This window comes from Clarias gariepinus, chromosome 18, assembly GCF_024256425.1.
Source record: "Clarias gariepinus isolate MV-2021 ecotype Netherlands chromosome 18, CGAR_prim_01v2, whole genome shotgun sequence".
Lineage (NCBI taxonomy): Eukaryota > Metazoa > Chordata > Actinopteri > Siluriformes > Clariidae > Clarias > Clarias gariepinus.
In genome coordinates this window covers 9,879,372-9,903,667 of record NC_071117.1, presented here as the reverse complement: position 1 = coordinate 9,903,667, position 24,296 = coordinate 9,879,372, and the positions used below count along the sequence as shown (strand labels likewise).

General features: G+C 41.9%; 1 protein-coding gene across 1 annotated transcript; it reads left to right on the top strand.

The window, feature by feature from the left end:
- Positions 1–2,636: 2,636 nt before the first annotated feature.
- spred2a (sprouty related EVH1 domain containing 2a) lies at positions 2,637–23,142 on the top strand. Its single transcript, XM_053477073.1, has 6 exons — positions 2,637–3,272; positions 13,491–13,674; positions 14,149–14,317; positions 14,679–14,743; positions 18,623–18,778; positions 18,985–23,142. The coding sequence occupies exons 1-6, from the start codon at positions 3,247–3,249 to the stop codon at positions 19,633–19,635; spliced, it is 1,251 nt and encodes a 416-aa protein (XP_053333048.1). The 5' UTR covers positions 2,637–3,246; the 3' UTR covers positions 19,636–23,142.
- The last annotated feature ends 1,154 nt before the right edge of the window (positions 23,143–24,296 follow it).

The window sequence follows — 24,296 nt, the reverse complement described above, 5'->3', positions numbered from 1 at the left end:
ACATGACTTCTAGCTTTTCTCTACAAGTTCTCTTAAATTTTTTTTAGGTGGTTAGACCAGTAGAACGAGTACACTAAAAAAAAGAAAGTGACAGATTTCAGCTAGGCAATGAAGCTCTGTATGTATTTATAGTCTACTGTGAGTCACACCATGTCCTAAACCACCTCAACATGTCTGAGTGATATCATTGAAGGAACTGGAAGTGGTTTGAGGCAGGTATTTACGTGACAGATTTCGGATGAGATAAACTTCCATTATTACTTAAAGGGTGTTACTTGCATTATGGACAGGAACAGGTTACCAGGGAGGTGTATAAGGGGTATATCGTTAATGAGTGATTAGACTCTTTTGGCATTAAGCTGATCCAGACTCAACAATGGACATTCACATCATTTGAAATTAAATTTAAAATAAAGTTATTCATGTGTGGGCCTGAATTAGTTTTTAGCCACTACTTGTTTTGAAATATAAGGCAAGGCAAGGCTCCCTAAAGTGATGCAATGAAAATCAGAAGCACACAAATGTAGCCCTGTAGAATGTCTTTGTATGCTCTTGAGATCCATCAAGACATGTCGTGTTAAGTTTAAAGTGAAACACCTCAAGGGTCCTGCACAGAGAATTTCGACCTTAACTCCATTAAACACCTTTGGGATGAACTGGAACTGAACCTCCTCGACATCTCAACATCAGCACCTGATCTCACTAATGCTCTTGCAGGGAGATGAACTTAATTCCAAATGGTTATGCTTTAAATTGTAGTCTTAAACCTTCTCCAAAGTCAGGAGTTTATTATGATGGCAAAATGGGACTAAATCTGCAATGGGATGTTCAAATAAATAATAATAAAATGACAGAATTATGTCACTGAGTTTTAGTGTGTTGGACTTTGGTGAATGGTGGATGATTTTGTAGAGGTGACAGGAAATAAAGTCTGAGACTGAATAATTAATTAATTAATGTATGCATGTATGTATGAACTGTATGTATGTATGTATGATGTCTATGTATATACATGTGTATTTTTGGCCAGTCATTGGTTTGTGTGTAACGTGGTGATAACAGGATTCCTAGGTTCTTTGATTTAAATTAGTACCTGCTTATGAATGCAAGTTATTCTATCACTCTATCTTATTGTCTATAGTGCTTTATCCTGTATTTAGCATTGCAGGAGGCCTTTAGCTATCCATCCATCTATTAATCCATCGCAGGGGGCACACACACATACAAACATTTATACACCACAGACTATTTGGCAACATCAATTAGCCTAATCTACATATATTTTGACTGTGGGAAGAAACTGGAGTACCCGGAGGAAACCCAACAAGCATGGGTGAGAACATGCAAATCCCACACACAGGCAGGTATCAAACCCTTGAGGGTCCCTGGCAAGGCTGCAGTACTAAGCACTATGCCACCGTGCTACCCACTGTGAGTTACATTCACATAAAATGTTTTTAAAAAGTTAAAGCTAAAAGTAAGCTAATCAGTTATATGTAATCAGAGATATTATTAGTTCAGCAGAACTCTCTGTCTAACTTATTAATACAGAAAAATCACATTCTGTAAAGGTTGAGTATTTTACGACTTGGTTATGCTAAGTTGTACTTCTTTCATCATCAGCCAAATACACTCCCTGTTCGGTACGAGGCGAGTGAATCACAGATGAGAAATCAAAAAGTAAATCGGATAAAGGTAACGTTATGTTGTGTGTTTAAAACGACTCCAGCGTGTTCGAAATTCACTCATGCCACTTCAGCGCTGTTATTTCAGCTGTGAATTTTTTTTTACTAATCCTAGTAAAAATATTCAGTTTAGCTTTTCTAATTAATATCTATTAATGCAGGTGTTGGTTTACATTGAGCAAGTAGCAAATTGGTAGCTTATTTTACAGTAGATTATTAAATCCAACACATAATTGTTCATAACATTGAACAATTTTGAATTCACTTCTGCTGCAGGTTAAACTTCAGGCAGATGTCTACAGTAAGCGCTGCAGAAGTTTTGTTAAATTCTGTACAAAAGTCGATTTAAGACTCGGCCACAGTTTGACGCATGCGCAGTACGCTGTCAGAACCTGCAGTTTATAATCTGGCAGAAAACTACTCATAACTTCACTTCTACTCAACATTTTTATTTCATTTCATTCAGGTTTAACTTCAAAAGTTTCATAAACTGTCAGACAGTTTTGCACGATGCTGTGACAAAATCTGTCTCGACAGACAGACAAACAGACAGACAGACATTTACATTTAGGCATTTGGCAGACGCTCTTATCCAGAGCGACTTACATTTTTATCTCATTATACATCTGAGCAGTTGAGGTTTAAGGGCCTTGCTCAAGGGCCCAACAGTGGCAACTTGGTGGTTGTGGGATTCGAACCTGTGATCTTCCGAACCGTAGTCCAATGCCTTAACCACTGAGCTACCCCTGTCTCAGACAGGCAGACAGACAGACAGACAGATTTCGGTTCATAAAATGTATATCATGTAAAGAGCGAGTTCCGACCAAAGTACACACCAAACCTTTCTTTTATTTCTATAGATAGATAGAAGAAAGATACAGCAGGGGGAAATCGGTCGAATCAGCACGCGGTTAAAGTGAGAGTGTTCAAAGGAATCGGTTGATTGAAGTGACTCGTAATGTATCCATACAAAGAACAAGCGCGGTAGGAGCCCTTTCGTCCGAAACGGTCGGTCTATCGGTTCTGACGTCATTACTTCCGCACCCCCCTCTTACTCACCTCAACACCACTACCCCCCCTCCCTCCCTCCCTCTCTCTCTCTCTCTCTCACTCGCCGACTCTATACACAGATCCAACATGGAGTGAGCGCGGAGCGGCGATGGGGCTCGCGCGGGGCCGTCCTCACCGAGAGCAACTCGCGACTGCAGCCGCCACCGCCGCGTTGTCGCCTCCGCCGCCGCGCGCGCGCTCACCGCAGACCGAAACCTCCTGCGTCCACGAGACCATCGGGTCGGATTCTACACTGTCGCGCGCTGGTTAAAGTCTGCAAGACGAAAAAAAAAAAAAAAAACCAAAACAAACATAAAGAAAGAAAGGAGACGATTGCTGCTGTAATTTATACAGCTTAAAGAAAAGAAAAGGGGAAAAAAAAGGGAGACCGGGATCGGTGTGAGACAAAATGGAGCCTACTGGACGCTGGTGCGCGCGCGCTCGGGGATGTTATTACCATTATCATGATGATGATTATTATTATTACTGTAGGTGAAACGAGGGGGATACAATGACCGAGGAATCGCAGCCAGACGAGTAAGTAAAAAAAAAACAAAAAAAAAACCTTCCTCCCCTTCTCCTCCTCCTCCTCCTCAAAACCCCATTCCGCCGCCCCCTTCCTTTACCCCCACTACTAACTACTCCTCCTTCTCCTGGCTCCTGGGGTGCGTTTATTTTTTCTCACTGCTGGGATTGAGTGATATATTTATTTATTGCGCGTCGAATCTCTGAAGCGCGCACGCACGCACGCACGCGTTTGTGCCTGGACACTCACGCACACGCACGCACGAGGATCACACAGTTATCTCAGACTGAGAGAGAGAGGGAGAGAGAGAGGGGTGGAAGGGTGGCTGGAGCGGAAACGGTTCCCCGGTGATGTTCCGTCGACGTTACGCATGCCGGGGAGACCTTATAACCCCCCACGTGGGGTTAAACCCGAGGTGCTTTGGCGCATTTCTGTATCTCTCTCTCTCTGGTGGGAACTAAATCCGCCATGTTCTGCCCCCCCTCCTCCTTTTTCGTCAATTGCGCTTATTTGCATACCACGCTTCATTCATAAAAAAAATGAAATAAATAAATAAATGAAACCCTCCCGACGTCACAGGCGGAGCTCAGCTCAACCCGACCTCTAACCTGCATCACAACACCACATCATGTCAAACCGCATGGTTACATTATATCACCTTACAGATCACCGGAAGTGTGAGATCAGCACAAGCTGTTCCTGTCACATCCGTGCTGTGCAGATTCTCATACCGAAACCCCTGATCAAAAACGCCACAGCGATGATTAACAGTGTTTCATATGATTCAGTAGAAACGTTGCACGGAATTCTCTGAGATTTATTATTATTATATTATATTACAATATTATATCTGGATAAGACATGTAGTGGCTCTTGTTTTTTTTCTTCTCTTTATTTAATTAAATGATCTATCAGGGATGGGAATCACCACGGACAAGGCGCTGGTGGCTTAGTGACTTGCACTGTGGGGTCGAGGGATCGATGTAGTTTTCATGCTCTCTTCATGTTTGGTTGGTTTCCTCCATGTACTCTGGTTTCCTCCCACAGTCCACAGACAAGCAGATTAGGCTACTCGGCGTTCCGAAATAGCCCTGTAGTGTATGTGTGTGTGTGCCCTGTAAGGGATTGGAACTCTGTCCACGGTGTACTCTGCCTCGCTTCAGGCCCCTGCGACCCTGTACACAGGATAAATGAGTGAGTGAATCTCCAGCGACCTCACGATATGATATCACGATAGCCGGATGCCGATTCGATTTGTATTGCGATTCCGTATCACAATTCTATAATTTTTTTTATATTCAATATTATAATTATTTTTTAAAATCATGTTACAATTCTAAACAAACTTTGCAATAATTTACTTCTACTACACAGGGTGCGATACTGCTTGTCAAAGCACCACATGCTTGTCAAAGCACCACCTGTAGGATTATAGAGGAACTGCAACACTTTAGTACCTCGAATGCAAACATATGTGAGAGTATGAAAGAGTTCTGTTCCGAGAGATCGTTCGTAAGTCCAGTTTGTTCATAAGTCCAAGAAACATTGTCTAGGTACTAGGATATTAAAACAATTGTCTATACAAAGTATAAAACCAACATGTTCCATGATCTTGTCATTGGCCTTTAGAATTGTGCCAGTGGTTAAATGATTCAGGTTAAAAGAACGAGCAATGTCTGCTCTCTAGTGTGTATGTACCCATCAAATGTACCTATTAGATCCACACTAATTTTCTGAATGAATATTCATGCAGGTTACCTAACTAGCATTGGTAGGACAATCCATTAGCTAGCCTGGGTGGTCTTGGTTTTACTGTCACTGTTAAACTACTATCTACCTTCTAATGTTAAAAAGCAACACAGCTAAAATGCTACTACACCTCTTATTCTTCTAAGTTGACAACCTATATGAGGGGCGTTCGAGCCAAACTGGGATTTATGATGAGATTTCTTGTGACTGAGGACGTAAAGGCGATTGGCGTTTACAGAAGATTTCAATCACAGTACGGTGATGAGACTCTTAGCCAATTTGAATGATGCAAACATTTTAAAGAAGATCATCCTGTGCTTAATACATCTCAATACATGATATGTCTCCTGGTGATGAACATGTGATGACTTTAGGAGCAATTATATATGGAAACCTTTAAACATATCTTGAATATTCTTGTGGAAGGCAACAGTGAGAAATCCTCCATAGATTAAATAATAAACATTCACTCTTTAATATCTTGTTTGCTAGGTTTGTTTTAGATTTAGTGGGGTTTGTGGCATACATTGAATGCTAATCTGTTACACAACTTAACAGGCTATCCCTCTGACTTCCTGTTTCAGAAGGAAATCATTTAAAAAACGAAAGGAACCTATTAGGCACTTCTTGTAGACGACCAGCTCTGAATCAACTTTAATAGAGAAAATGTCTTATTAATGTCTTATAATGGATTTCCCTGATCAGTCCATGCTCATTGAGAGAATACCTCTCAGAAGGTCAGAACTGAGGTCATCAGTGTGTAAGGTTTGTGGGGCAATGCCCAAGAAAAATAAGTGATGTAATTGTATGGAATTTATGCTTTATTTATGTTCTCAGAGATAAAGGTATCTTTTATCTCATGCAGACCTTGTCATAATTGGTTACTAAAGTATCTCAGCTACAGTATCAGACTACGCTAAATTAGCTAGCATGGCGATCAAACCCTTCTCATGCAATAGTGGAGCAAGATGAGTGGACAGGGGTGGATCAGGCCACCCTTGATTAAAATCCGGCCACCCCACGCGGAAGCACTTTTCGGGTTGCACTTTTTCCTGTGTGAAACATTGAGCTAATTAATTGTTAAGACATGAACCAGTGCCAGAAAGTTCATTTCCTAATTGTTTTTAGTGTAATCCTGGTTGAGTTTTGTGGTGTGAAAACATATTACTTTTTGTTTTACCTTGATTGCTGCTATTTTGTTGTATATTTTTGGTATTGAAACTCAAAAGTTTTTTACTTTAAATATTTATTTTCTAGAATTGAAGGTTTATTAAAGTTTATATTTACTGATTCATTTTAATGAAAAAAAGAATTTTTAAGAGAATTTTAGGAGAATTAAGAGAACAGAATTAAGAGAATATTAATTTTAAGAATAATTTTAAAAGAGTGATTTTGGAGTCAGTGTGGCACTACATGAATCACAATACATAGCTGAATTGATTTTTTCCCATCTTTAATAACAAGTGACCCAAATAAGTGATTATTTGGCCCACAACTCTTTACCTTACAGATAAAGAAAACTGAACCTACTTTCTGTTTCTTCACCCCAAATTGAGTTTCGGTCACACCCTGGCCACCCCTAGGAAAATCTGTCTCAGTCACATTTCGTTCTGAGTGTAGCAGAGGCGTGTAGAGGAGGAGTATCAGGGACATCTGGTAACAAACTGAACTGTTTAGACTTACCTTATGTCACTTTGTCTGTGGCACGTAGCTATGCATCAACTTTGATCAAAGCATGATATTTACCGTTTGAGGAAATCACACCTCTCTCGCATGTTTTTTTGCATCTTCAGGTAGACTGATTGTTTGTACCACCACATTGGTTGAACTGTCTTCCTACACAAAGATGATCACTGTAGAAGCCTTTGCAAGGGAAAACACGACTTACGACAGGTCTTAGCAATATGAAAATAACCACTTTAAGACATTTTTTTTACCATGTCCATGATGTGTCAAGGAAATTGAACGGTATTTGGTGTTTAACGTTCCTGGATGTCAGACTTATTGCTGTCAAAATCTATATGCTTTCTACACAGTATTCAATAAGGTCATCGGTTGTTTATATCGCATGGAAAATTGGATCAAAGTCCCTGGCTAATAGCATTAGCATGGATTTAAACACCTTCCTTTTGGCTAAGCGAGCACTTCCAGAGCTTAACATTAACTCCTGTAATCAGCTCTGTTATTCTGCATGTGAATGGCAAAAAAATGTAGGACAAGAAAAAAAAGCCCGTTGTGATGCAAATCATGTTCTTTCCTGTGTCACTTCCGTTACAGCCTGCTATAAATGGTAGTTTACACACAAGCCAAAGACAAAGCTCTGAAACTGGAGACTCATTCCACATACATTATATAAACATTTACTTACAGATCTTTTTTTTTCTTTGTCAAATAACATGCTTTTTAATCTGTTTAATAAGCAACACCATATTCATGTGAGCGCATTAATATACACCTGTGCTTAATTTACAACAGGAAGGGCTGTTGGCGTAGAAAATAAATCAGCATCCGAGAATCCAACAGCACTTCTTTGGCACACTCTTTGCTTAAACACACTACAGTAAAGCACACACTATTGATTAGCACACAAGACCGATAGCTTTCGGCTCCCGCGGGTCCAACACGGCCTATCAGCTAAAACTCTTTTCATTGCTTATCGCTGCTCTTTATCTCGCTCTTGCTGAGGGCTTGTGGACAGAACGTGTGTGTGACTCGGGCGTTGTGGGAATTGTTATCTTTTATTATTCTAATTTATGACCCACTTACACCCGTGCTGAGCAAACACACACACACACACACACACAAGGCAGGATGGAATCTTAGGCAATGTACAATAATAAATACTAATGGTCCGAGAAATTCTTTGGTTTTTATCCACAGATGGAAAAAGACTGAGTTACAATATTGCAGTATTTAATGATACGTATCATGAGATTAATGTTTCAAAAAAGTTTTTGTAACCACATTCAAAACCATAGCAGACAATATCCAGTGAGCTCAGGAAATCCCAGGATGCCCAGTAATAGTATATGATAATTTAATGTGCTTTTAGAAATATGGCTTTCCCAAGGAAAGCCAGACCTTTTACAGTGGGGTGGCCAATTAGTGTGAATCATAGATCAGACTGTTGATCTGATTAGGTTTTTGGGCTTTGAGATTTTCAATTCAATTCAAAAGCACTAATATTTATTCATAATATTTATGTTACTGATTTGTCTTAAGCAGGTATTCAATCAGTTTTGGAGCATTAAAAACTACGAATATATGATCTAATAAGCACTGAAATGATGTGTAGCTTGTGTTGTTGATTGTATATTAAGAATTGCGGGAAGTGATCATATTTTTTCTTGCCAATATTCTTCTTTACACTCCAGTCAATAGGTGGCGATATTGTACCAACCGCCCATAAATTCAAAAGAAGAAGATACTTGGTACTTTCTCAAAACAGGAGTATTTGCACAAGATGAGATCAGTTTTAATTTTGTGCAGAAGCTTTTCTATATTTAAAAAAAAAAATCTGTCAATTTTAGATCTCTTAATGATGATATGTATACCTGAATAATATTTAAAAAAGTAAATAGATTTAGAATTGAAAACTGATTTGATTGAATCGCACAGCTTTAGTGGCAGTCTGCGGTGGGGCAAAATACAGACCAACATACCTAGATACCTCTAAGACATAACTTCCTATCATGCTTATGGCATGGATAATATCCTCATTGCATATTAATTTCACTTAGCTAAGCAACATTCGTTTCTTTGCAGGCTGCAAAAACGTCTTAGATAGCATCACATCAAACTACATCTTATGCATTATGCTAGTTTTATGAATTCAGTATCATTAGCTAACAGTATCTGAAGCTAAAATACTCATGAACTTTATGTCTATAAATAATGAACACTATCAATGGGGAAAAAAAAATATGACCAATGTTTGCTCATTTGGTTGTTTTATTTTGGGCCCGTCGGGTCTGCTAGTTGACGGTCTTTGCTATCGGCGAAATAAAACTTGGAGATATGGTCATAAGCATTCTGTTATTAATAGCCGAGCACTGTAAGACTAAGTGAATTAATTAAAATGTAATTAATCGATAATAATGACACTATCAATAGTATTATTATCGGCCCATGCTAAAATGTACCAAATATTAGATGAAAATTAGCCTTTGCTGTTTTTATTTTGCTAATTAGCAAAATTCTACTACAATCCTGCTACCTGTTCTTAACTAGAATCTCCTGCATAGATCTAATGTTGTATTGCTAACAGAGCTAGCAAGCATTAAAACCTAGTTAGCTTATTTCCTATCTGTTTAATCAGGAAAAAACTAATCTGTTCCTACAAGCTACACTTGACCCTGCTAGCTAATCTCAACTAGTTACCATGTCAGGAAAAGTGCTGAGTCACTCACAAAGACAATTCAAACTCAGCTAACAATCATTACAAGGTAAAAGAGTGCCAATTAGGATCTACACAGTCAGAAATAAAGGCATACCCCATCTCTTTTTCTCTTCATTTATTGCTAGCAAGTAGTAGTTGATAAATGCTATGGTCTTAGCTGCTTGCTCCTCACCTAGGAAGTGTTATACTGCTTGTTAATAAGCTTTTGATAACCACTCTTTCCAAAACTGTAAACGTGTAACATTGATAGTATATATTATATAATTATAATGTACATTATGCTATATTATATTAGATTGGCTCATCTTGTACTGTAAGTCCTGCATATGTACATTACTGATAAATATTATATAGAAATGTAGAAATGTAAAACTGAGTCCTGCTATTATAGAAAAATGTGTCTCCATAAAGCAGGGTTACTATTACTTCTTAAGTTTATGAGACAATAAAAACTATAGAGAAAGCACGAACATTAAAATATTCTAAAACTCTAAGTCACTGAAACTGGAGACTCCTTCCACAATAAGGATCTCCTTACAGAAAACACACATCGATCATGTCCGTAATGCCGTGTTTTAAATTACTTAATATAATGTCACCCAAAGTTATTAACCACTTTTTGGCTGACCTGTTTGAGATATCACAATTTCCTCCACAATTTTGCCTCCTCGATGTCTTGATATCACATAGGCCCGGTTTGGTGGTATAAATCACCTATGAGGAGTACATCAAAATCCATCGGTTTGCAAACGAACCAAAATAACTTACTTCTTGTTGAGTTGAGCCCATAATATGCAAGGTGAAAGTTGTTCAGCTCAATGAGCTCTAAATGTGTACCAGGTTTCGTATGCATACGTGCAAGTGTGTATGAGCTATGCAGCAAAATCGGGGCCACAACCCAAGGCCCAAACTCTCAGGCTAATGGCAGCAGATTTTAACCTATCTGCCAATTTTTATGATGTTTTGAGCATAATAAGACCCCCAAAAAGCCCTGGATGCTAAAAAAAAAAAAACATAGAAGAACAAGAGGGCCACACTATGATGACATAGGGCTGATGTCATAGTGCTTGGGCCCCAATTATTGATTAGATTACATTGAACATCAAAATGTGACACCGCTGTGGTACAATAAAAGATAACACAGCAGAGATTCAACTTTGGATTATGTTGTGGAATTGATTTTGTTGTTGGCTTTGGAAACTACTAACCGTTGGAGATGATTTCACCAGCTGAGTGTGTGTTCAGCCCTAAATGCCCCATGTGCAGTATTGTGAGCTTTATGGCCAAGCAGTTAAGCATTAAATAATTTGCTAGCTGAAAGGTCTAATCATCATTTGTGATTGTCCTAGCAAGATATGTGAAGTGGATCTTCACAAAAACTCCCACACTCAGCATGTTCTACTGCTCAGCCCACTTCCTGTATCCTGTTCTATTAACAGGGGGGCAGGCGTTCTACAGGAAGGACTACAGTACTGGTATACCCTTGAAGAAATCACATTAACAGTGAAATCCTAATAATTATTATAAGCATTTTGGTCAGGAGAGATTCATATTGAATAGCAGATGGGAAAAGCTGAGCAATTCCAGAAGGATTATTTAGGGTTTATACAGTATAGTGTTATAGTACCCTAATTTTGTACTGCTTCAATTTATAAAAGAAAATAATGTAAAGCCTGCTTCTAGCTGGCGATTAGGTTTCTATGCCATTCGAAATTCTCTAAAGAGCTTGTTTGTTGTACATATTTATGAACTTTTAGCCTTTCCTTGATTTGATCCATGTTCATTCAAATTTTAGATGGAAATGCGACTCTACCAGGTAGCATGGAGATGCAGGGTTTTTCTTCATTAAAATGAGGATGATATTTCACGTTTGCATACAAACTTGAACATGAATAATCTAGAAAGAAGAAATGGATAAATAAATAATGTTTAAACCGCAAGAATCTAGCAATGCTGAGAAGCTCACCTTTGGTATGGCTGTCCCAGAATGGGCTCTGTGATAAAGTTCTTTAACCCCAAGTGATCGTTATTTTTTCATGTGTATTGTAAATGTTGATCTGTTATTGATTTAGTCATACATATGTATGTCACCCAGCTTGCACAAGAGCGCGCATACACACACACACTGAAGCTGTAAATATATATATATATATATATATATACTGTACACACACTAATGTATTATGTCTATAGGCTGTTTTTCTGTCCCGCTGATGCAGTGTGGTGTTGTGTTCCTGTCTGTGTGGCATCGGGAGCCGAACAAGAGACAACAGGAAGTTATAGTCATGGCAACCTCTCAAAAAAAGACCTAGAGCTGACTCTTATCAGATATAATAGTGTTGATAAACCAAAATTTCTTTTTTACACCTTTATAAATTTGTGGAAAACACAATGGTAACGAATTGTCTGGTTCAGAGAGCGTCGGTTGAATGAACCGTTAACACCATTTCCATTCTCTGCGTCTCTCTTTGATCCGTAGCCTCAAACACAGGCATGAAAATTGGGCCTTCAATTAAAGCGGTTCCCACACTCCCTGCCAAGAACCGGTGCCATTTGCATAACGAGTCTCTTCCTCTATGTGACTTGACGAGGCCTTTTTTTGCATCACAGACTGTGAAACATATTGTGTACCTTACATGCTGGAAATCACAATTAAGAAAAGTTTATATTGATTTATATTGATTAATATATTAATATATCGGGTGCATTTTTTAAAAAGTGGTCGTCCCCCTGATGTAATGTTCTTTGTTCCGGCCCAGCAAAGTGTGCCACCATGTAACCGATTTCTCTGTCTGAGGGCCAGTGCTTTGGCTATCGGAAAAAGCAAAGAAGTGGTTCGTAATTGGGCACCAGCTCTAAACTAGCTCTGGAACCTCTTTGGTGAAAATAGTTCTACTTTTAACCACTATACCAACGTGCCTCCTCTCAAGCAGACCTGTTATACAATTTTCCTGGAAAGAAAGGCAGCTTCTGAATGATACAAGTAAACGCAGGGAGTATATGACCAATGGTAAACAGTTGGCTTCCAATGATGGTGTATTTCTGCTTTGACAGCTATGTCGTCTTTGTAACGTTTGTACTTCATAATGAATGCTTTCGCGAGTAATCCTAGATGATGTACTGGTGTGTAATGTACTCCGGGTATAGTAATAGTGAATGGTGGTGGGATTGATTTTCAGGAAACACAACAAATTCAAGATGTATTGTACTATGCGGTCAAAGCGACTATTAATCAATCATTAACTGATTCAGTCAAACCGATGATTGATTATGGAACGGGTTCTGATTCCTATCACTAATATACACCAAATTGATTATAAACACCTGAATAATATATACACTTCATGGACAAAAGTATTTGGCTGAACCTGCAATGACATTGCCTCCAAATCCATACACGGTACTTCAGTATGGATTTGGTCCCTGTTTTGCAGCAGAAAAGATTTTGGAGTATTTCGTGCCCAATCATTCTGGAGAACATTTATGAGGTCAGACACTGATGCTGGTTGAGAAGGCCTGGCTCGCAATCTCCGTTCCTGTCCATCCCCAAGGTGCTTAATAGGGTTGAGATCAGGGCTCTGTATTTGGGCCAGTCAAGTTTTTCCACACCGAACTGGAAAGCATCAAACCACGTTTTTATAGTCCTTGCTTTTTGCACTGGGGCACAGTCATGTTGGAATAGAGCGGGCCTCTCCCAAACTGTCGCCACAAACTGCAACCATAGCATTGTCCAAGAAGTTTTGGTATGGGGATAAGGGGCCCGAAACACTTTAATTTAATTCAATAATTAACACGAGCATGTGTATTAAACCAGCAGGTCCTAAACAGATCTTGTTGAGGGAGGTGAGAGCTTTCCTAACATCCCCTGTGGCCGTGATTAGCTGTCGTTCCCAGAGTTTAACACAAACAACTTTAATCTGATTCTCCGCATCACTGCTTTGCATAGTTCTCAGTTTGAGGTGTGTAGGTAAATCTGACACCTTGCTCGGATCTCAGGTTCTGCACCGAATATTCCTGAGTAATGAAAGATTTGCCCTCCTCGTGTGACACTTAATTGTTTTCTTTTCACCTGTCTCCACAGTGACGACTACCTGGTGCGCGTGAAGGCGGTGGTGATGACGAGAGACGACTCGAGTGGTGGTTGGCTGGCTCAGGAAGGAGGCGGGCTCAGCCGGGTGGGCGTGTGTAAGGTGGCTCCAGGCGATCTGGATCTCCTGGGCCGCAACGGGTTTCTTATCTATGGAGAGAGACTCCGGGACAAGCAGGTGTGTCTATGAATATGGTTGTCCATATTTTAGAAGTATCTTTGTATAAGTAAAGGCTTATGCCAGACATTTTTTTATTTCCCATTTCTAAAAATGCAATTCTTTGCTCTCTTTGGGTGCAGTCTAGTTTAATGCTTGTCCCATTAGTGTTGCCTTTACAACAAAATGTAACTAAAGATGCACGTCTTTAAGAAAATGCTAAATGTTAGCACTGTGGCCGTGCACCTCTATGATCAGGGTCTGATTTCCACCTTGGTGGTTTCCTCTGTGTCCTCTGGTTTTCTCCCACATGCAGCATACTGTATATCTGTGCCAGGTATCAAAGCCTCTCTTCCTGGTATTAACCCAACCTACACTTGATTAGATTATGTTGCAGGGACTCACCCAACCCAGACATATCTGGTGATAATCCGTTGTCAGGTGTTGACAAAGGTACAGACTCAGTGATACAGAGTGCTGATGTTCTGTATGCAGGTGATCCTCAAGTGCTTCCTGAAGAAGGACCTGATCTACACTAAAGCCACTCCAACGTTCCATCACTGGCGGGTGGACAACAAGAAGTGCGGCCTGACGTTCCAGAGTCCGGCGGACGCCCGTGCCTTCGACCGTGGCGTCAGGAAGGCCATCGAGGACCTGACGGATGGTGAGGACGTTAGCCAGACAGATATTACACAACAACAACAGCAACAACTTCATAAAATGTACATGTTGGAATGTTTAGGGTCTTGTGAAAGGCATTTAAACTCTTAAAATCTTTACTCAAACTTTTGTTCATCGTCTCGTCACATTGACCCCAATTACATTGTTAATGAAGATGGACCGGTTGATCATATCTGGATCATATTCATTGACCGGAATCGGATTTAAACGACTCCGGTTAAATGCGAAGTGCAAGTCCAGCAGGTCCACTGTGCAAACCTGTCGATGAGCCGTTACTATAAAAACCATAACATAGAAACGTGTGTATAATGTATATTCAGGGAGTTGTTTGTTGTGTTTTGCAGGGTCCACCACGTCTTCGTCTACGCTACAGAATGAGACGGAACTGGGAGACGACGATGTCTTTACGGTGTGGATCTTTCTCTCTCTCTCACTGCCTTACCTTCCCTATAAAGTTTTTCAGTAACATAAATACACGTATCACGTATGATTATGTGGTTGGGGTTGCTTGGTTTTAAACAGAGATTTGTGTGTGTGTGTGTGTGTGTGTGTGAGGGGGATGGTTTCAGGAAGTGGCCTCTAACCTTTTTCCCCTTCTGCTCCTAATTCAAGACAACAAAAACACCCCGTATGCCTGAAGGCAGGGGAGCTAAGACACACACACACACACATACCAGCTTTAACTCGGACCGTTACAAAGCCGTGGAAAATTTGCCACATTAACAATTATGTGTTTATTTCCTAAATAACAGGTTATTAATTAATGTGTTATTAGGTTTAAATAACTTGGTGCATCCTTTGAATACGTCCCTGTGAGCGAGCCGTTACTATAGAAACAACACCACGTTACAATGAGCCTATTAATATACTGTAAACCTGTGATTCGCAGACGAACTGTGAAAGCTAGTATGCGCACACACACACACACACGCACACAATGTAGTGAAGAAATGAAGAGGTTGTAGCCACACATTCAAAGGAAAACATTTCACTTTCCTGTGAATGTGTCGTATCAAATACAACTTCCTGTGTGTGAGCTGCGTCCTAGCATTCTAGCTGTGTGTGTGGTTGTGTGTTTAAACCATCGTCGGGTGATCTGTGAAATCACCCAGTCAGGGCATTCTGGTGCACTTTCTTTAACTTTACTCTAACTTGTTTCACACACACACACACACACACACACTGGCGGGCTTGTTGTTATTACTGGCAGGACAGTTCCCCCAGCTTGACTCTTGATTCATATATTGGCTCAAACACACACACACACACACACACACACACACACACACACAACAGCAATGACTTGGAATAGCCTTCACAGGACAGGAAGTGCTGCAGGAAGAGGATAGCTCTGACTCCAATAGGGCGAAGGCCATGGCTGATAGTGGGGATCATCGTATACATTTCCTCACTCGAGCACAAAAGAGGTCAAAGGTCAAGATCATGGACTGCCTTAAAATTTATTTATAGTTTTTGTGTAGAAATTTTACCTCAGAAACATGACCGCTGTGAGATCTTTCAGTCTCAGTGAGGGAGGCGTGGCCTTCGTGTCATCTGTCAGTCTCAGTGAAGGAGGCGTGGCCTCTGTGAGATCGTTTCGTCTCCCTGAAGAAGGCGTGGCCTCTGTGAGATCGTTTCGTCTCCCTGAAGAAGGCGTGGCCTACGTGAGATCGTTTCGTCTCCCTGAAGGAGGCGTGGCCTCTGTGAGATCGTTTCGTCTCCCTGAAGGAGGCGTGGCCTACGTGAGATCGTTTCGTCTCCCTGAAGGAGGCGTGGCCTCTGTGAGATCGTTTCGTCTCCCTGAAGGAGGCGTGGCCTACGTGAGATCGTTTCGTCTTCCTGAAGGAGGCGTGGCCTCTGTAAGATCGTTTCGTCTCCCTGAAGGAGGCGTGGCCTACGTGAGATCGTTTTGTCCCCCTAAAGGAGGCGTGGCCTGTGCCATCTTTCAGTCCCAGTAAAGGAGGTGTGTCATTTTTCTGGTCTCCGAGAAGGCCTCTATGAGATCCATCATTTTCAGTGAAGGAGGTGTGGCCTCTGTCTGTTAGTCTCAGTGAAGGAGGCGTGACCTCAGGTAAGTTTTTTTTGTTGTACTACAAACAATTGCAAATATCCAGCGGCGTTTTTCCGCCCCAATAAAATCGACGTGGACGTCGAAATCATGGACGTTTCACGAGTGCTCTTGTCATTGAACACAACCCTGCTGTACCATCACATGAGCCTATCCCGTGAGACATAGGGCACGAGGCGGGGTTCTCTGGACTGTGAGAGGAAACCGAAGTACCTGAAGGAAACTCATCAAGCACGGAGAGAACTGGTAAACTCCCCACAGGCAGACCCCGAGGCGTGAATCGAACCCAGACCCTAGAGGTGCAAGGCGACAGTGCTAACCACTAAGCCACCACCATGCCACCCTACTACATTTCTGATCACTATCGAATGTATTTATTTAACATATAATAACATATATTACCTTCTGAAACTCACCTCAGGCCGTGATGACTAACGCTCGTGACGTAATCCAACTGGATTAGTTGGCTAGCAAGCCAAAGTTAGCTAAAGTTAGCCAAGGACTTTTTCTCACTCCATTCCTGTCCAAACTGTTCATCTTGTACAACAGATGGCATCGATACAGAGTGGGCCAGTGAAAGTTCTCAGGTAAATGCATCCTAGTCGGACTCGGTTTTGGCTTCTAAATATTTTGGAGACAAAGGCTCATGAAGGTTTCTGTTTGTCTGGTGTCCTGCATAGGATACGTGGTTACGCGAGACCTACAGTACTGTACAGTGTAGACTTGACGCAGAAGCATAAATCGGCCTTAGGTTGTCATGAAGGTGGTGTGGTCCCTCAGCGTGGCATTGCTGATGAAGGAGGCGTGGCCTATGTACCTGTCAGTGCAGGGAAAAACCTTTTCTCTCTTCGTTCTGTTGCTACAGCAGTTGACTCTTCTCAGCACTGGTTTATGTTACGTCCTGGAAAGGGAGCAACCTTATGGCCTCATGTCACTGGGTACAAAATGATGTCATCCGATATCTACATCTTATCGTGTCATGTTGTACAGTATATGTGCGTTTGTTTATAGTGCTTGTGTTTTTCTCATACTGGTCTTAACACTGCGGATAACCTCCGAGCTGAACTTGGATGAGCGCTGCGGGCCTCGTGTCCTTTTCCAAATGCGCATTCCATGTCCATGAGGACAGATTAAAGGATGGGATTGCTGTGATCTCATGGGGATTGAGTTTACAAATAACGAGCCTTGTCCTGCTGTAAAGGGGCCAATCAGAGCGGAGTGTGTGCCTCACATGTGAAACATCGAGAGAGGTTTCTTCAGGACAGTGGTGCAACAACGAACACAAAACTACACAAAATGCAAACCTGAAAGAATCTTTAGTGAAAAAGTGTATATACACACTACCTGGCCAAAATAGTCACACACTCTAAGGTTTCATTCATTGGTGTCCAAGTCATGTATGAAGATGATTCCTTGTGCTCCCAGAAACACTCTTCGACAGTCCGGGACTATGCCTGTACCATCAGGGAGGAAAAACTCCATAGATGTGATAATCTGGTCATTCAGTACATTCAGGTCAACAGCTGACTTCATTTTATTGCCCCATAACGTTTAGAGTCTAGACCTGAGTAACTGGAGCAACCCCAGATCATAACTGTCTCCAGAGGCTTGTACAGTGGACACTATGCATGATGCTTCATGAGCTTCCCTTCTTACCCTGACACGCCCATTACTCTGGAATAGACTCAATCTGGACTCATCAGACCACATGACCTTTTTCACTAAAAAAGAAAAAACAGAAAAAGAGAAACAGACAAATAGAAAGAAAACGAGAGATAAGGGGAGAGAAAGCAATGAGGCAAGTGTGTGGAGTCATTTTTTCCTTCCTTATCTTCCTTCTTTTATACACCCCAAGAACTTCTAAAACTTCCTTTGGTTATTATTAGCCGTCGCAATTAGTCATTCAAAGAGGCTACAATTGTCATTAATTTTATCCACTTAGCCAAACCTGTTCTTATCTGCTGTTTCTGATCAAGAACAGGTCTTACAGTTTTAATAAAGTCTGCGAATGCAGATCAATTTTGTTTATTCGTTCATGCCTAATGGAAGAAAGGACCTGTCTCCTAGTGAACATTCTCCAATAACTTACTCCACTTACTTTCTTCTTAAACAGAGAAACAGATGAGCAGTCCTATCTTAAATAAAAAAAAAACATCCCCACTTCATTTTTACATCTCCTTTATTCTGGCCTGGTTGTTCTGACTTTATTCCTCTCACCAGACTGCCACAGACAGCTCGTCTAACTCGTCGCAGAAGAGGGACTCATCACTGCAGACGCTTGCACCGATCAGCTTCTGTGAATCACATCACCACCAGTGCATTCTGGGACATCTCTACAACCAGCACAGGCACTCCGACCATTACTTCCTGGACCAGGTACTTCATGATACTGAAATCTATCTGTATCTCCAGTTCCTATAACATTTACTTCTCTGTGCTTTTTGTTTTCAGTAATCATTGGAATCCAAGATCAGTATATAATAATATAATATATAAAAGAATATTGTTTTTCTTGACTCTATTTGCTCTAGCTAATGCAATATGTATATCGTGATCTGTTTCTTGCTCTTGTTTGACTCCAGGCGGTGCCGATGTTCCCCCACGTTCCTGTGAACTTCCTCGAGGAAGAGGAAGAGCTTGTGCGCATAAATCCACGTGAGCGCGTCTGGCTAACGGGCTACGAGGACTACCGTCACGCCACCACGGCCGCCCACAAACTCCTGCACCCGGAACCTACGGACTCTTACGTCTCCTTCACCAAGAATGAAGCGCCCAAACACGACTACACGTACTCGTACCCGCACCGGCTCTCTGGAGACGACAGTAAATCGGGCATCAGTGGCGGCGTGGTGGCGTGTCAGCCGCGGACCCCGTGGCGCGCGGACGATGAGCGCGTACGCTGCGTGTACTGCCAGGACGTGTTCAGCCCGGCACAAAACCGGCGCGGGCAGTGCCAAGAAGCGCCCGACCCTGTGGTGGTGCTCATACGGCGCGTGAGCTTCATGTGGTGTGCCGACAGCCTGTTGTACCACTGCATGGCTGACGCCGAGGGCGAGTACACCGAGCCGTGCTCGTGCGACCCCAGTGACGGGCGACTCGTCCTGCGCTGGCTTGCGCTGCTCGGCCTGTCGCTCATCGCACCCTGCATGTGCTGCTACGCACCGCTGCGTGCCTGCCATCGCTGTGCCGTCGCGTGTCACTGCTGCGGTGCCCGACACCAAGCCGCCGGCTGACACGGACGAGGAAACAGAGGAATATGGAAACGACAGGCAGATGGCGACTTATTTTTATTTTTTTTGCTTTTGTCTGGATGTTTTTATCAGTTATTTTTGGTGTCATTCTTTTTCTATGCCATAAACAGTAAATTCATTTATATAGTCATTTATATATGATAAAGTGTATATATACACCTGGCTAACGGGCTATATATTAAATCTATATAGATAAATATATATATATATTTAAAATTATATATGTAAATCCGGGTACTTTTATGTTGTTTTTGTTTTTTTACAATACTCTGGATTACGTATGTTTGTTTTGTTTCTGTGTTTACCTTCTGTTCCGTCGCCATGGCCTTCCAGTCCAAGGTGGAGCTCTCCCTCCTATCTGAGGCACTTAAACTCATATGTGAACGTCCAACCTGTCCAAAAGGACGAACTCGAATGTGTGCTGTCCGTGATGAAATGGAGACAAAAGTGGAAATTATTTTTTTGCTGAAGCCAAAACGATATAAGCTGCCGAGTGTGTGTGTGTACGGCCAAACGTGCCACAGTGAAGTACAACTGTGATAGAAGTGTGTGTGTGTGTGTGTGTGTGTGTGTGTGTGTGTGTGAGAATGAAACCTCTGGAATGATCTGGATTTCTCTATGAGTGGGGCTGTCTCGATAATACTTACTTAAGACAATCTTATTTAACAAACACTATACATTGCTGTAGCATTTTTATTTTTACGCTTAGGTCCATAAGTATCGGAACAGCGAGACTGTTGTTTTTTTTTTTTTTTGCGTAGTTTTGACTCTTTGCATCACCAAAACGTTTTTAAAACGAAGATGTGATTGACGTGTGGACTTTCAGCCTAAATTAAAAATATTGTATTAATAACAATTTTTTTAAAATTATTTTCGCAAGCTCAAAAGTAATTGTACAACTGACTGAGAAGATGCTTGATGGCCAGGTGTGATCTGTTTCTTACTTATTTAATGACAGATAAAGATGATAAAAGATTTGAAAAGTGTTGGATTTGCATTTGGTAGCAGTTCATGGGAACTATGACGATCTGAACGATATACGGTCCAAAGATGTGTCGATGCTGAACTGAAGGAAGTCATAATAAGGCTGGATAAACCAAACAGACCAAAATCAGCGAGAAAGCAGAAACTTTATGAGGCAGCCTAATCGACAATTCGGTACATTCTTAAAAAGAAGAAATGCAATGGCGAGCTCGGTCGACAGCAAAAGGCCTTGAAAACCAGAAGAGAGAACTACAGTGGATGATCGTAGAATTCTTTCCTTGATGAAGAAAAAACATTTCATAACATCGATCCAAGTCAAAAACACTAAAGGCGGGGGAGGGGGGCGAATCAGTGTCAAAGTCTACAATCAAGAGACGTCTTCATGAATGAACGACAAGAATAGGATGGACCTTGTTTAAAAGCCTGCTTAAAAGTTTTTAAAGAAAATTATGGAAACAGAAGAATATGGAGAAGAAAAGGAAGGGCTCATGTTCTAAAGCACACCACATCAGCATTAAACGTGTCAGGACATGGGTGTATATGGCTGCTAATGGAACCTGGTCACTGATGTTTATTGATGATGTGAGTGCTGATAGACGTGTGAAGTGTATAAAACTCTAATTTCTGCTCAGATTCTGTGAAACACTGTGAAAACTGATAGAACAGTACGTCACAGTATATATCGAGAATGAAAACGTCCAAAACGTAACAGTGAAAGCATCCCAAGAGCTTCTTAACGCGAAGAAATGGAGTGGTGTTAAAAAAGACACCCCACCTCATAGAGTCTGTTACCTGAGCTCAACCTAACGCAACTTACTGCAGACATAACAAAGGGCAGAAAGACAAACAAACAAGTAGCAAATGATATAAAATAATCCTAATGTTTATAATTATGCTAGTTTTTCCCGCGTTAGTTGTTACCTTTGAGCCTGTGACAATAGGGGGCGGACTGGGTAATAAATGCATGTAATTCCTACACGGTTATTTGTTTTAAACCCTGTCAAATACTTATGGACCTCACAAGTTCGTTAATTCCGGAAACATTCCCAGAACATTCCAGTAACGTTTGTGTACGTACATGAGTGTAACTATGGTGCATCATGGTAACATTTCTGCTCTACGATGTACTGATAGTTTTTTGCTTTCATAACTTTTTTGTTAGGTCAGACAAAAACAACTAGGGAAGTTATATGTTTTAAAGGGATTTATTGTTTTTTTTTAAGTCATAATTGAGGCGAATACACTGTAAGTACATTACAATACGTTACACGGACCAGGAACTTTGTCACCTGGAACTTGAGTTGAGTGTACGCAATAGAAGACGAATTCTACAACCCTCGTTCCATGCAAAAATGCATTCCAAATTCCAAACGTACTAAATCAAGCTGGTATCTTTAAAAGTTATGCAGTAGTAAAAGTAGTTTAAAAGCAGTATTTCATACAAATTTAACTCTTTTCTTTCTTCGTATGGCTAGTCCTGGTTAGCAATACGGCAAGTTCCACGGAAAGAAAAGAGCTGTGTTGGATTTGACCCCTAATCACGTACATTGTCCTGGTGTTACTGCTGAGAAACTCAACAGTCGGTGATGCTGTAACCTCTCGCAGCCAGAGATCTAGACAGAGCTGATTGGCCGAGCTCTCTCAGAGCGGAGGTATGAGAGGAACTTTGTGCTCCCACAATAATCACGGCTCTACAGCCAATCAGGGGCATCTGCGAGCTCACGCAAGCAGAAGGAGCGGATAGCGCTGTCCTCCGAGTGTTGGGGTGCGTAAGCAAACAGTTCAGAAAGATGCTGTCAGCTGGAGTCACGTGGTTCGGAGGAAACACATGATAATCTACAGCCCTGCTGAATGAGTGGTAGTAGTAGCAGTCTTAAAGTGGAGCCCCCTAGTGACGGGGAGGAATTGGATACGACGAACATCGGGGAAAAAAAACAAAAAATAATAGTTTTTTTTTTTTTTAAAGACCTAGTGTAATGTACATATAAGCACCTTAATTTTGATTTTAAAAAACCCGAACTATCCCATTAATTACATGTTCTCGGACCTGATTCCACACCACACCTCCCATCGAGCTTTCTTCGTACTAGTTCTTTACATTTTATTTAGATTTGAATAAGATCGATCGAACATTCAAACCTTAAATATGTTTCTTGTAAGACGTTCAAGTTTACGGTGAAGCTAAACCTATGCATGACGCCATTTTATAAAAATGGTTTGTTTGTCGCCTACCGAGTCGAGACGGACGAATCCGATTCATCCAGCAATCCCCGAAAAAGTCCCAGAGGTTCCGAATCTCACGAGTGTATCTGCTCTCTGAATGTCCAGTTAACATGCAGCCTACAATGCTGTCAAACTGTATCGTAAATGTCCCTCTGTGTGTGAGCGCGCGAGTGTGTGAGTGAATGTACAAAGCCGTATTTACACTGTGTATATCTGAAATCGAGAACCAGCCTCAAAATTAATGTAATTATCTACAAGATAAATAAAAAGCTGTCCTTTTTATTTTGCCTCAAGTGCTTGTCCACACACACACACACAGACAAATTAAGTCTCATACACAATACACACCAAGGACCAACCATGTCTCCGTAAGGTACCGTCAATCCTGTTCCCTCATCTCTCATCTCTTTCTTTTCTCAAATTATTCAATAATGAGACAAAAAAGTGAAAATGGAAAAAAAAAAAAGTTCAGTTTTTCTAATAATAATCAGAAGCAGTGTGTGTATGTGTGTGTGTGTGTCCTGTGGACTCCCTGCTCCTGGAGAGCGCCGAACGAGCTGCTCCATGTCTCTTGTGAACATCTGAGAAAAATCGCAGCCCTGTTTAAACGTCTTCACGCCTGCCGAGAGCTCGACCCTGATTGGTCGGGAACTCGGGTTGGTCTACTGAGCTTCGCAGTCGAGCTGCTATTTTTGTGGCCGAAATCCTCCGTGCGTTAAAACGCTTACAGGACGTGACACAACGATGTCAGGATGTGTCTCAATCACAGAATCCGAACAAACACCTCTTTCGTTTTTAGTGAAAAGAGAAAGTGGCTCATGTTCATGTTCACAGAGACCTCATGTACAGACAGACCTTGGACCTGATCCCGGACCTGACCCCGGACCTAACCCAGGACCTGACCCAGGACCTGGCCCGAACCTGACCCTGGACCTAACCCAGGACCTGGCCCGAACCTGACCCCGGACCTAACCCAGGACCTGACCCCAGACCTAACCCAGGACCTAACCCCGGACCTGACCCAGGACCTGGCCCGAACCTGACCCCGGACCTAACCCAGGACCTGACCCCGGACCTGACCCAGGACCTAACCCAGGACCTGACCTCAGACCTGACCCCGGACCTGACCCCGGACCTGACCCCGGACCTGACCCTGGACCTGACCCAGGACCTGGCCCGAACCTGACCCCAGACCTAACCCAGGACCTGACCCCAGACCTAACCCAGGACCTGACCCCAGACCTAACCCAGGACCTAACCCCGGACCTGACCCAGGACCTGGCCCGAACCTGACCCTGGACCTAACCCAGGACCTAACCCAGGACCTGACCCCAGACCTAACCCAGGACCTGACCCCGGACCTGACCCAGGACCTGACCCCGGACCTAACCCAGGACCTGACCCCGGACCTGATCCCGGACCTGACCCCGAACCTG